The sequence below is a fragment of the Salvelinus sp. IW2-2015 genome, linkage group LG22 (genome assembly GCF_002910315.2).
Source record: "Salvelinus sp. IW2-2015 linkage group LG22, ASM291031v2, whole genome shotgun sequence".
NCBI classification, from domain to species: Eukaryota; Metazoa; Chordata; class Actinopteri; order Salmoniformes; family Salmonidae; genus Salvelinus; species Salvelinus sp. IW2-2015.
In genome coordinates, this window is record NC_036862.1 from 31,911,666 (window position 1) to 31,925,162 (window position 13,497).

A 13,497-nucleotide genomic window follows, 5' to 3' on the forward strand; every position below is an offset into this window, starting at 1 on the left:
CAATGTGGATAACAATATCCCTATACTCTCTACACTCMCCAGTTTTAGCTTTAGCCAGCACCATCTTCAGATTAGCCTTAACGTCGGTAGCCCTGCCCCCTGGTAAACAGTGTATGATCGCTGGATGATTTGTTTTAAGTCTAATACTGCGGGTAATGGAGTCGCCAATGACTAGGGTTTTCAATTTGTCAGAGCTAATGGTGGGAGGCTTCGGCGTCTCAGACCCCGTAACGGAAGGAGTAGAGACCAGAGAAGGCTCGGCTTCTGACTCCTACTCGCTGCTTAATGGGGAGAGCCGGTTGAAAGTTTCTGTCCGATGAATGAGCGACACCGGTTGAGCATTCCTACAGCATTTCCTTCCAGAAGCTATGAGAAATTTGTCCGGCTGCGGGGACTGTGCGAGGGGATTTATACTACTATCTGTACTTACTGGTGGCACAGACGCTGTTTCATCTTTTCCTACACTTAAATTACCTTGCCTAACGATTGCGTCTGAAGCTGGGCTTGCAGTACAGCTATCCTCGCCATAAGGCGATCGTTCTCKTGTATATTYTGAGTACAGCAACTGCAATTAGAAGGCATCATGTTAATGTTACTACTTATGTTCGGCTGGTGGGGGCCCTGACTAACCACTCCAGATAAAGTGTCCGGTGTGAGAGAAAAAAATTATGAAAAAAGTCGAGCGAGGGAAAAAATTGAAATATAAACAGTAATTTAAAAATAAAAACCGTAAAGTTGGCAGGTAGCAAAGTAAGGTTAGCAACAAACCGCACAGCAGGACGTGAACAAGTCTACAAGTTGTGACCGGAAATGACGTAAGGTCAATTGTGTTGTGTGACAAAACTGCACATTTTAGAGTGGCCTTTATTTGTCCCCAGCAAGGTGCACCTGTGTAACGATCATACAGTTTAATCAGCTTCTTGATATGCCATATCTGTCAAGTGGATGGAATATCTTGGCAAAGGGTAAATGCACACTAAAAGGGATGTAAACAAATGTGTGCACAAKATTTAATAAGCTTTTTGTGCATATGGYAAATGTCTGGATCTTTTATTTCAGTTCATGAAACATGAGACCAACACTTTACATGTTGCGTTTGTATTTTTGTTCAGAATACATTATCTCCATCAATATTGACACCATCCACCCAGAGTCTGATTATGAGAGATGTCGAGTGATTTAGCAGATTTTGAACAGAGCAAACACAGAGGGGCAGAAAGGCAAGTTTCCCTCTTCCCTCCCAGCATTACTCAATGCTGCCTCCATGAGCTCACTACGGCCTCCAGACTCCACTTCCATGGGAGGGGCCACAGCAGGAGGATATAAATTGAGTAGCGTTATAGTTAATTTAATCTGGAGTGAACAGGAAGAAGGACACAGAACATCTCGATTTTACTGTACTGTTACACGGTGAGATAACGTTGTCTAACAATTAATACTGCATGTATGTAGCCTACGCAAACAGTTTAGCAGTAATGTTGTATTTACAGTTGGTAATGCAATTCAATAGCTGTGTATTTAGTTGTGGATATGATGCCAGGTGAAGACTAACGTTAGTTTTATGGCCAGTTCACGTCAAACAGCCGAGTCAGTTTTATGCAGTTTTAGAATTTCTGCTGTTGGAGATTCCAAAATTCAACATGTCAATTAGCTAAAGACTTGCGACGAGACGGACACGTTTTGTCCCCAAAAATTCAGCTTTCTGTGGGTTCCGTTTCTATTAGTGGAAACCAAGACTGTTGTCAGGACAGACCTGGTTAGGTTTGAGTCATATCAGACAGATACTTAGCTAACCCTTTCCAAATCTGCTGCGTAAATTATTCTAACCTGTTGTATGCCTATTTACATGTAGTCATTTAGCAGACGCTCCCCTATCCAGAGCGACTAACAYTAGTGAGTGCATACAATCATACTTTCGTAGTACTGGTCCCCCATCGGAATCAAACCCACAACTCTGGCGTTGCAAGTGCCATGCTCTACCAACTGAGCTACATGGGGACATCTGAACCAGGCTTTAGAATGATCAGTGATGCTTATCACAMCTCTCTCTACCTATACCAGGTGTTGACTAGAGGCATAGGGAGAGGGAGGCATTGTTGTTACATGGACACAGTCCTTTAGAGACTCAGGAGGCCAGTGTTTGGCACACGCTATAGGTTAACATTCTGCCTACACCCCTACAGACATTGTATCAATTGTGCCATTGRGCTTTCTTTAAGAAACTATCATGGCCCAGTTCCAATAGCTCTAAATCCTACCTATGGCTACAACTCCGCCTGTAGGGCATTTTCCAGGCACAGTTGTAGTGCTTSCAATATGGACATGCATGTGTGTATATATTGCGTGCGCCAGTTTGATAAACCTTTTTTGTAGAATCTTCACGTAGGCCAGAATTTAGTAAGCAATTTACGCACAGTTGATAAATGAGGCCCCAGGCCTTTAAATGTTTAATAGGTTCTGCTGCTGGCAAGTCATGCTCACCTGTCTGGATTGTCCCAAATGGCTCCCTATTTCCTATGTAGTGCACTTCTATTAAACCAGGGCTCTGATCAAAAGTAGTGCACTATATTGGGAATAGGGTTCAATTTGGAACACAATGTAGTGTACCTAACCTGACACTACCTGATGCACTAACTGACATGCCATGTGATGTGTATTGATGAGAAAACAATAGGTGCTTTATGATGGGTACAGTCTAGAATTCAGTTTAATCAAACTGCTTGTTGTYCATCACTGACTCCATACTGTAATTCTTGTCTGTCTGTTGCAGAAGCCATGMTGAAGTGTATAGCCGTAGTTCTGTCCGGGTGTGGGGTCTACGATGGGACAGAGATCCACGAGGCATCTGCTGTGCTGGTCCACCTCAGCAGGGCTGGAGCTAAGGTAAGACTTTAACGTTACATGGGTAGTTCAAACTCGCTTCACACACTAACCTTCTCACTATATAAGCCAACTCTGTGACAACTTCAGACTTCCTCTAGTCTAGGAGATGGTGCACAGTTTGCATTGATTTACATGTTGTCAATATGCCTCTATATGACTGCTTCTTCTAATCATAGTCTCCCCCTGAGTGTTCAGAGTGCTTGTTGTTGGGAATGCAGGTTCCAATCTCATTAGCATGGACACTACTATGACAAGCTCCTCCTGTACTGCAGATGTACAGTATTGACTGTCTAACCCCTCATCGCTCCAGGTCCAGATGTTTGCCCCCAACGTGGATCAGATGCATGTGGTGAACCACTGCGAGGGGAAACCCACGGCGGAGAAACGCAACGTCCTGCAGGAGAGCGCACGCATTGCCCGCGGTGACGTGTCGGACCTTGCCAAACTGGACATCACCACTTTCGACGCCCTCGTCATCCCAGGTAAGCGTTAATCCTTCATCATTATGTACCTCCATCACTATCACTCCATTATATACCTCCGTCACTATCATTCTTTCATTATCATCAGCATACAACCACAATCCTTACTCTTTACCTCTCCAGGACCAGGCCTGGTTTCCACTGCTCTACACTGTGCTCAACCCAACTGTTGTGTCCTGCAGGTGGTTTTGGTGTGGCTAAGAACCTGTCTGACTGGGCTGTGAAGGGGAAGGAGTACACGGTTCAGCCCCAGGTAGAGAAGCTGATTAAGGGGTTCCATGGAGTAGGCAAGCCCCTGGCTATGTGTTGCATCTCCCCTGTCCTAGCTGCTAGGGCCCTGCCAGGGTGTGAGATCACCGTGGGACAGGACAAAGAGTGTGAGAGGTGGGTTACAGTGGTGTGTGACCCTGATGGAACATAACTCGTGCTGCTCTTCTCCCTTCCACAACTAGATGGCCCTATGCCCAGACGGCGACCGCCATGACTGAGCTGGGCTGTAAACACGTGAATAAGAACGTGGGGGAGGTCCACATTGACGTCAAGAACAAGCTGGTCACCACCTCCGGCTTCATGTGTAACGCTCCCGTACACGAGGTGTTTGATGGGGTGGGTGTAATGGTTACAGAGCTACTCAAACTGGCCTAGAAAGTCTGGGAATCAGAATGCTGAATTAGGTTGCACCCTATTCCCTTTATATAGTGCTTATGGGCCCTGGTCAAAAGAAGTGCACTATGTAGGGTGTCATATGGGACTCACKCTTAGCATGTTTGTTGTTTTCTGAAGACCATCCTGATATGATTTTACTCAAGTGTCACTCACTGTTTATTTAAAAACCTGAAACAGACTTAATAAGCTCTGTTTTTCTGATGTACCATCTGTACTGTGATTTGAGCTACTATCAAAATTGTAATAAAWAGGAATGTAAAACAATTCTGGAATTAATTTATCATTAGGGGTTCAAGCAGTGACGCTGGGTGAAACCCGATTGTATATATTGTCATTTATTATTAGGGGTACGGCAGCGACGCTTATGCAGCCTTATTTCGATGCCAACCCCACCACTTGTGTGGGAGTGGCCGAAGAGCTCTATTTTCATGTCATCCAACAAATGTAAACACCTGGAGTTTGATAAACCGCACTTGGATTGAAACCCATGCTATCAGATCACATGGAAATGGTGCTCTTTGGCCACGCAAACCAGTGGAGGGTTTAGTGTCGCAATAAGGATGCATAAACAGAAAATAACCCCATACCTACTGTAAAATATGGTGGATCTTTATGGGGCTGTTTTGCTTCCACTGGTCCTGGGGCCCTTAAGGTAAATGGTATCATGATCTTTACCCAGTACCAGGACATTTTAGCCAAAAATCTGGTTGCATCTGCCAGGAGGCTGAAACATGGCTGCAAGTGACTCTTCCAGCAAGACAGTAAGCACAAATCAAAATGCACAAATGTTTAATTGACAACCATTTTGCAATGGCCGTCTCCAGACTTGAATACCCTTGAAAACCTATGGTTTGAATTTAAGGCATTCCATAAGGGCAGAAGTTTCTGGACTTATTTGGCATATCTTGTTTGCTAGCTACTCTAACGGCTACCACTTCCTTGTCAAACTAACTAGCTTGTTAATTGTGCAAACAAATTAGTGAATGTGCTAAACATCTAGCTAGTTGACTGCTGTGGCTATCCAGCAAAAAACTTGTTTTGAAAGTTGGATCATTTTAGGCTTAGTGTTCAACTGATTTTGAACATTCAAAGCAACTGGGAAACGTCCATAGCAGGCATTGATGTCACCTTAGCTTGCTACATAGCTTCTGAGTGATAGGATTCCTCCTAGGCTGAGTCTCCTCCACATCTGAACAAACATTGTATCTTTACTGCTAGACAGGAAACTAAGTAATACAGCCATAAACTTTTCTTTCTCCCTTAACGTGACCTGYCCTTGACCCCCTTCATCACTAATCCATAGCTCTCTCCCCTTATCAATGCCTGCTTCATGTGATCGCTTCCCTGCACTCAGCACCTTACAAGCTTAATTGCACACACTATATACCTTCCTCCTACAGATAAGCATTAACTTCTGGTGTAGACCCTCTAACCCGAAGCACTCAATCTTTCAATAGGATCCCTGACATAATGTAAATGTTATACATTACCCTCTCTCCCTCAGTGACATGAATAAGTATATTTCATATTCTCAGAACCCAACATAGGTAACAATTAAGTACTTTACTTTAATATAGTTCCATTAAATTGTGTAAAATAGCTTCTTTTTTTTTTTTTATACTTACAGCAAGAATTTTGTGGGAAGGGAAAACTAGCTGTTATTGACAGTGGTTTGGAACTCTCTTTGTTATTGGTGTATTAACCAATTTGCAGCATGGTGATGTCACCATGGACTGCCGACACTCCCGCCCATGCAAACCTGACAATATTGTGACTGCGGCCCTCAATTCAGGGCACTCCTGCAACTTAACTAACGCACACCACTGCATTCTGCATGAACCCCCCCCCCCCCTCGTAATTATGTACTTATTTAATTGATCTAGTTTGATGATTTTATTATATAACATATGTTTTAAAGTTAAACATTTTTACCCTCAGTACTAAATTATCTTCCTCCTGTTGTTGAACTGCTGTGGGTGACCTTTCAGAGCCCTCAGCCTTTCATGTTCTCCCACCCTCTCCAGACTGGTCGGATGTACAATATAGAAACAGGGCAGAAAGTTGCAATAGGCCAGTTCAACCCAAGGTTTGATACCAGCATAAACAGAAACCCTCTTAAACCACCCCCACCTCCCCTCGAGCACGCCATCTTCGTGCTTGTGGGACACTTGATATTCAGGGTRTCCACTGATTCATGTTTTCTTTTAAAATCACAATTAGAATCCCTCCACAGCCTCATAGAAGATCTAGATACTTTTGCTAACCTCTCTGGATTAAAACCAAATTATGATAAGTGTACTATATTATGTATTGGATRACWAAAAAATGCAACTTTTACATTACTCTGTAGTTGACCAATAAAAAGGTCTGARGGGGATGTGGACATACTCGGTATACATATCCCAAAAGAAAGAAATGATCTCACTCCAATACATTTTAACCTTTTCTCAATAGGGYMGCGCTATTTTCACTTTGTAAAAAATCGTGCCCAAATTAAACTGCCTCGTGCTCAATTCTTGCTCTTACAATATGCAWATTATTATTACTATTGGATAGAAAACACTATTGGATACTTTCTAAAACCGTTTGAATTATATCTGTGAGTAAAACAGAACTCATTTTGCAGCAAACTTCCTGTTAGGAAGTGAAAAATCTGAAATCGAGGCTCTGTTCCAGGGCCTTCCTATTAATTTGCCTGAAATCTATGGATCTACATGCACTGCATACGCCTTCCACTAGATGTCAACAGGCAGTGAGAGGTGGAATGGGGTGTCTAACTTGATCTGAGGCCGAAAAGTTCGATATGTTCAGCAAGTAAAGCGCTGTAACGTGCAARTACCTCTGCATGCCCTTGTTGGCGGGAACTTTCCCTCTCGTCCTGTCCTCTATCGATGCAGCTTTTTCCCAGAAGKTTGAATCTGATGTGGGCATTAATATGCTCCCTGCTTTTGTTTTGCTGTTTAGCTAAACGATTGATGTTCTTCATGTCACTGTACCCACCTTTCGACCAAGGCTCAGACTTTCCAACAAGCAGGGAAGGCCAGCAATACAGGTGGCCTGATGAAAGGCTCCCTGTTAAGGTACCAGACCGAGGTAAACATTGGTRTTATATTCACACATTCGGACATTCAACAGACATTCATCAGACATTCAACAGACATTCACCAAAAGCCATATAAAAATCAATAACTAATTCATCGTTTGTCACAGAATCATCAAACTAGATATGATTTATTCTATAAATGGCTAGCATACTTTTACAACCTTTGTTTTGAGGCCAAATTTCAGTTTAGATTTTATAGAAATACACTTCAACAAGGCTGTCCCTATGCTATTTGCTCTTTTTCTCTCTTAAACTGGTAGCACAAAGCCTACGTGAAAATGTGTTTCACAAAAGATCATGAAAACAAATATTAACTGGCCAAAATCAGCTCTACATTATTCAGCAGGTAGGTGTGCAACTACCACACATTATACCAGTGTTGAAACTACGTCACCTACAGTACAAAGGTATTACCAAATCCCTTTCAATTCACATTCCTTGCAGAAAGAACTATTTGCAAACCTTTTAAAACGTCCAGAAAGACAGTGGTCTTAGAAGGGTATTTATACTTTAAAATACYTATTTTATGTGAATGGATGTGGATGAAAGAATTCTTCCAGTGTTTTAATGTCCTAATTTCATATATAAATATATCCAAGTGAGCCTATGAGGATCTTGGGGATCAGATTTACCATTATACCCATTGATCAAACGTATAACAGACAGACACTGCTCAAAAGGAGTTGTTTGTGATATCTACACTCAGTTGCCACTTTATTAGGTTCACCACCTTATTCACTAAAATAAATTGCTCCTACATACACCAAGTCCTGTGGTCTTGGCTTGCTAGAAACTAAAGAATGCTGAGAAGTATTCAGGTATTCTGTTACTGTTTGTTTGAAATTTAGAATGTGCAAAATGACAGCACAGTCTGTGATGGTCTTTTGTAACTCAGAAAAGTTCCAAAACTGTTTTTTTTTATCATTCCAACACTCAGCTTGTACTGACTGTAATAAACTCCAACTAGACTTAAAAACTTGAACAGTCCATCTCCTTTCCCAGTTTCATCAACTTTTTTGAATTCACGCTGTTCCAGATGCAAGGGGGGTTGTACCTAATAAACTGACCACTGTATCTATAGACTTTCCAGAATGTGCTCTGGGAATAACAGGGGTATTAAACATTTGGCTGTAAGTGTTGAACAGTTGAATCTATTACCTCAGGAAAAAAGCATGAAAAAGGAAATACTGATACTGGAAAATACATTTTGGGAGGTTTAATGTACTTTGATGTAGGTTTGATGTACCTACTGTAGTTCTTGTAATTCATGTTACATATATTTCTAAATCCCACGTGGTGATCTCATGGAACCTTGCTGTTTTTATGTCTTAGCCARTAGGGGGAGGTGTTATTTGTATTCTGCTTTAGGCTAACAGGAWATACAGAAAGAATTTGGGAAATTCTCAGACTTACAGTAGCTTACAACAAGGTTGACTGTGTTTTTGAGGTAAACTTTTGTCTCCAATGGGTCGTGTAAAGCAGAAAGACGAGCTTTGGAGAACCCTTTGCTACAGGGTGTGGGAAGGGGGTAAAGCACAGACAGTGAGAGAACAATGTAGTATGCAACTGTGAGGGACAGATTTTCTCTTTGAAGCACAACCTTTAGAATTATGGGTTCCAGAAAGCATCTTMAAATGTGTCAACAATGCATAAAAATGTGGTCCTCTTTTTTTRCCAGTCTTCAATGCGAAGCAAGACTGCTCAATGTGTGCTTTSCATCATCCAGAGAAAAATGATGATCATCTGACAAACTGGGTTTGTCTTTGTGTAATTTAACAGTAGGCTATGAAAACTCATGTAGTTTCATCCTTCAAGACATTTAGAAGTATGAAACTTTGTCTTGAAATATTTTTATCAGGGTTATTCTTGTGTTATTGCTAGAGTTGCACATTTTGGGGAATATTCAGAGGTGGAAACTTTCCATGGGAATTAACGGGAATATATGGGAATTAATGGAAATATATGCAAATTAATATTAATACCATTTAAATGTAGATGTTTTTTTGCATTGGAAATATTTACCATATCATATGGAGACAGAAACATAAACCTTTTACTGTATCATAATTAGACAAATTGCAAATGATTAAATCCTTCCAATAGAAAAAAAAACGATTTAGTTACGAATTGAACTAATTAAATGAGTTGACTCTTCACATGGGATGATTTTACTGAACAACAAAAGAAAAGGAATATTGAATGATTCCCAATGATCCATCGCAGCTCCCAAAAATGTTTTCAACATAGATCTGTAAAATCATAGTCTAGAAACTAAAGCTTTAGTTGTCTTCCTCTCAGGCTTCCATGTCTTGTCCCTGGACCTCCTCAATGTCCACCTCTTGAACATCAGACTCTGAGGCCTCATCTTCACTGTCACTTCCAACCTTGTTGAGAAAGGCTCATTGTCAGACTCAAAAAGCCTCAAATTTGCCTGTATGGCCACCAATTTTTCAACCCTAGTATTGGTCAGCCTGTTGTGTTCTTTGATGTGTGTGTTCCCAAACAAGGACCAGTTGCGCTCTGAGGCGGTTGATGTTGGTGGGAATTTGGAGGATGATGGAGGTAATAGGGGAAAGAGCCTCAGATCCACAAAGTCCATTCCACCAGGTGGCTGATGAGATATGTTGGCACGACTGCCATATTGCATCTCCATCCCAAAGCCCTTGCTTGGAAGTGTACTTCGCCAAACTACCAAGAACCTTGCCCTCCAGGCCAAGGTGGCGAGACACGGTAGTGATGACACCATAGGCCTTGTTGATCTCTGCACCAGACAGGATGCTCTTTGCCAGCATACTGGGGTCCAACATGTATGCTGCAGTGTTTATGGACTTCAGGCAGAAGTCTTCACGCTTTTTGATGTATTTCAGAACTGCAGTTTCCTCTGCTTGAAGCAAGAGTGAAGTGGGCAGGGCAGTACCGAATTTCTTCTCTTAATCTACAAGCAGAGTCTGAACATTCAGACAGGATGGCATCGTCTCCCTCAATCCATGCAATGGCTACAGCAATTGTTTCAGGAGTTTCAGGCTGCTTTACACTACTCTCTCCCATTTCCTTGGCTCTCTTGTAGAGTGCATCCATTGTTTTTCAGTGTCATGATGTCCTTGAGGAGCAGATTCAATGCATGAGCAGCACAGCCAATGGGTGTGATGGAGGGTAGGACGTCCTCCACTTTAGACCAAGCAGCCTTCATGTTTGCAGCATTTTTTGTCACAAGTGCAAATACCTTCTGTGGTCCAAGGTCATTGATGAATGCCTTCAGCTCATCTGCAATGTAGAGACCGATGTGTATGTTGTCCCTTGTGTCTGTGCTTTGTAGAAATACTGGTTGAGGGTGGAGATGATGTAGTTAATTATTCCTTGCCCACGAACATTCGACCACCCATCAGAGATGATTGCAATGAAGTCTGCTTTCCTCTATGATTTGCTTGACACCGTCACTTGAACTCTGTTGAACTCTGCATCCAGCAAATGAGTAGATAAAGCATGTCTTGTTGGAGGGGTTGTATGCTGGATGAAGAACATTCAGCAAAATCTCTTTCAACACACATTGCCTGTGAGTATCAGAGGTGAACCAGTTGGATACCACAGCTCAAGCGACATTCATCAGCATTTCTCTGACTACGTTCCTCCAATGAGTCAAAACAAATGCTGATTCCAGGAGGAACAATGAGATGTTGCTATCGATAAGGTATCTGATTCATAATTTTCACCTCGAATAGAAGTAGAGGGTTGCTTATTGTGAGGCGCTGAGCGAACTTTATGCACTTGGCCAGAATGATTTCTGCATGTTTTTGTTGTGTTCTTCACATATCATGGCACAGTATTTGCAATATGTACACAGCTTTTCCTTCTACATTAGCTGCAGTGAAATGTCTCCACACACATCAGACCCAGTGCCCGTGATTTTCTTGAAAGATTATTTTTAAAATTGTTTAAAAAACCAAATATACATTGCATGTACGGATGTACCAAATGGCAGGGCGAGGAGAGTCTGTACGTGTCTCGTGTGTGGAGTACAGTGATCTACAATTACTTTCCCTCTGGTTGCACATTTATACATTGTTGGATAAAATTTGGTAGAACTGATTAAGTTTCCTGCATTAAAGTCTTCCGGCCAGCTGACTGAGTGCGGTCTTAGTGCCCAGCAATCTGTCTGTGGTGGTAAATCATAGCCACGAAGTATAGCTGAAAATTCCCTAGGCAAGTAGTGTGGCCTGCGATTTATCACAATATACTCTACTTTCAGGCGAGCAAAATCTAGAAACTTCCTTAGATTTCATGCACAGCTGTTTGTTTACAAATATGGCACAGACGCGCCCCCCCCTTCGTTTTACCGGAGTGTGCTGTTCTATCCTGCCAGTGCAGCGTTTATCCTTAGCTGAATATCCCATGTCGTCATTCAGCCCCACAATTCGTGAAACATAGGATATTACAGTTTTTGATGTCCCGTTGGTAGGATATTCGTGATTGTACCTTGTCTAATTTATTGTCCATATGATTGCACGTTGGTGAGTAGTATTGACGGTAACGGCAGCTTTCCCACTCGCCTTCTGCGGGTCCTGACGAGGCATCCGGGTCTTTGTCCTCTGTACCTGCATCGCTTCCTCTTGCAAATAACGGGGATGTCGCCCTGCCGGTGTTTGGAAAATGTCCTGTGCGTCTTGCTTGTTGTAGAAAAATCTTTGTCTAATCCGAGGTGATGATCGCTGTCCTGAAATCCAGAAGCTCTTTTTCTGCCGTAGATACGGTTGCGAAACATTATGTACAAATAAGTTACAAATAACGCAAAAAAACCCACATAATAGCACAATTGGTTAGTGTGCCCGTACAACTGTCTGCCCTATTTTTCCGGCGCCATTTAACACTACATTACACCAGTCTAAACATCAACAGAGAAGAGGCGACTTCAGGATGCTAGCCTTCTKGGCAGAGGTCCTCTGTCCAGMGTCTGTATTCTTTAGCCCATCTTAACTTCTTTGGGGTAGGMSGCAGTATTTTCACGTCCGGATGAAAAGCMTGCCCAGAGTAAACTGCCTGCTACTCAGGACCAGATGCTAGGATATGCATATTATTAGTAGATTTGGATAGAAAACACCCTGAAGTTTCTAAAACTGTTTGAATGATGTCTGTGKGTATAACAGAACTCATATGGCAGGCAAAAACCTGAGAAATAATCCAACTAGGAAGTGGGAAATCTGAGGTTTGTAGTTTTTCAACTCTTTGCTTATCCAAGATACAGTGGAAATGGGGTCATATTGCACTTCCTAAGGCTTCCACTAGATGTCAACAGTTTTTAGAACCTTGTTTGAGGCTTCTACTGTGAAGTGGGGGCGAATGAYAGGGGAATGAGTCAGAGGTCTGCCAGAGAGCCACGAGCTGACCAGGCGCGTTCACATGAGAGAGTTAGCTTGCGTTCCATTGCATTTCTGAAGACAAGGGAATTCTCCGGTTGGAACATTATTGAAGATTTATGTTAAAAACATCCTAAAGATTGATTCTATACATCGTTTGACATGTTTCTACGGACTGTAACGGAACATTTTGACTTTTCATCTGCACCTAGTGTTCGCGCGTCATGAATTTTGATTACTGGGCTAAACGTGCTAACAAAAAGGAGTTATTTGGACATAAATGATGGACTTCATCAAACAAAACAAACATTTATTGTGGGACTGGGATTCCTGGGAGTGCATTCTAATGAAGATCATCAAAGGTAAGTGGATATTTATAATGCTATTTCTGGCTTCTGGCATCTGTCTGTGGTGGTAAATAAATAGCCACGAAAAGTATAGCTGAAAATTCTCTAGGCAAGTAGTGTGGCCTGCGATTTATCACAATATACTCTACTTCAGGCGAGCAAAATCTAGAAACTTCCTTAGATTACTCAGATTATTGCATGGTGTGCTTTTTCCGTAAAGTTTTTTTTAAATCTGACACAGCGGTTGCATTAAGGAGAAGTTTATCTAAAATTCCATGCATAACAGTTGTATCTTTTAGCAATGTTTATTATGAGTATTTCTGTAAATTGATGTGGCTCTCTGCAAAATCACCGGATGTTTGAAACTACTGAACATAACGCGTCCCAATGTAAACTCAGATTTTTGTATATCAATATGAACTTTCACCGAACAAACATACATGTCTTGTGTAACATGAAAGTTCCTATGAGTGTCAATCTGATGAAAGATTCATGCAAAGGTAAGTGCTTAATTCTATCTTATTACTGCTTTTTGTGACTCTCTCTTTGGCTGGAAAATGGAATTGTGTTTTTCTGTGACTTGGGTTCTGACCTAACATAATCGTTTGGTGTGCTTTCGTCGTAATCTTTTTGAAATCGACACTTTGGCTTGGATTTACAACAAG

The 13,497-nt window shown here is 41.8% G+C and overlaps 1 protein-coding gene across 1 annotated transcript; it reads left to right on the top strand.

Annotated features, from left to right (window-relative positions):
• Window positions 1–1,331: 1,331 nt before the first annotated feature.
• Window positions 1,332–4,109, top strand: LOC111949498 (glutamine amidotransferase-like class 1 domain-containing protein 3, mitochondrial). Its single transcript, XM_023966732.2, has 5 exons — window positions 1,332–1,410; window positions 2,771–2,883; window positions 3,194–3,365; window positions 3,548–3,749; window positions 3,818–4,109. The coding sequence occupies exons 2-5, from the start codon at window positions 2,776–2,778 to the stop codon at window positions 4,008–4,010; spliced, it is 675 nt and encodes a 224-aa protein (XP_023822500.1). The 5' UTR covers window positions 1,332–1,410; window positions 2,771–2,775; the 3' UTR covers window positions 4,011–4,109.
• Window positions 4,110–13,497: the final 9,388 nt, after the last annotated feature.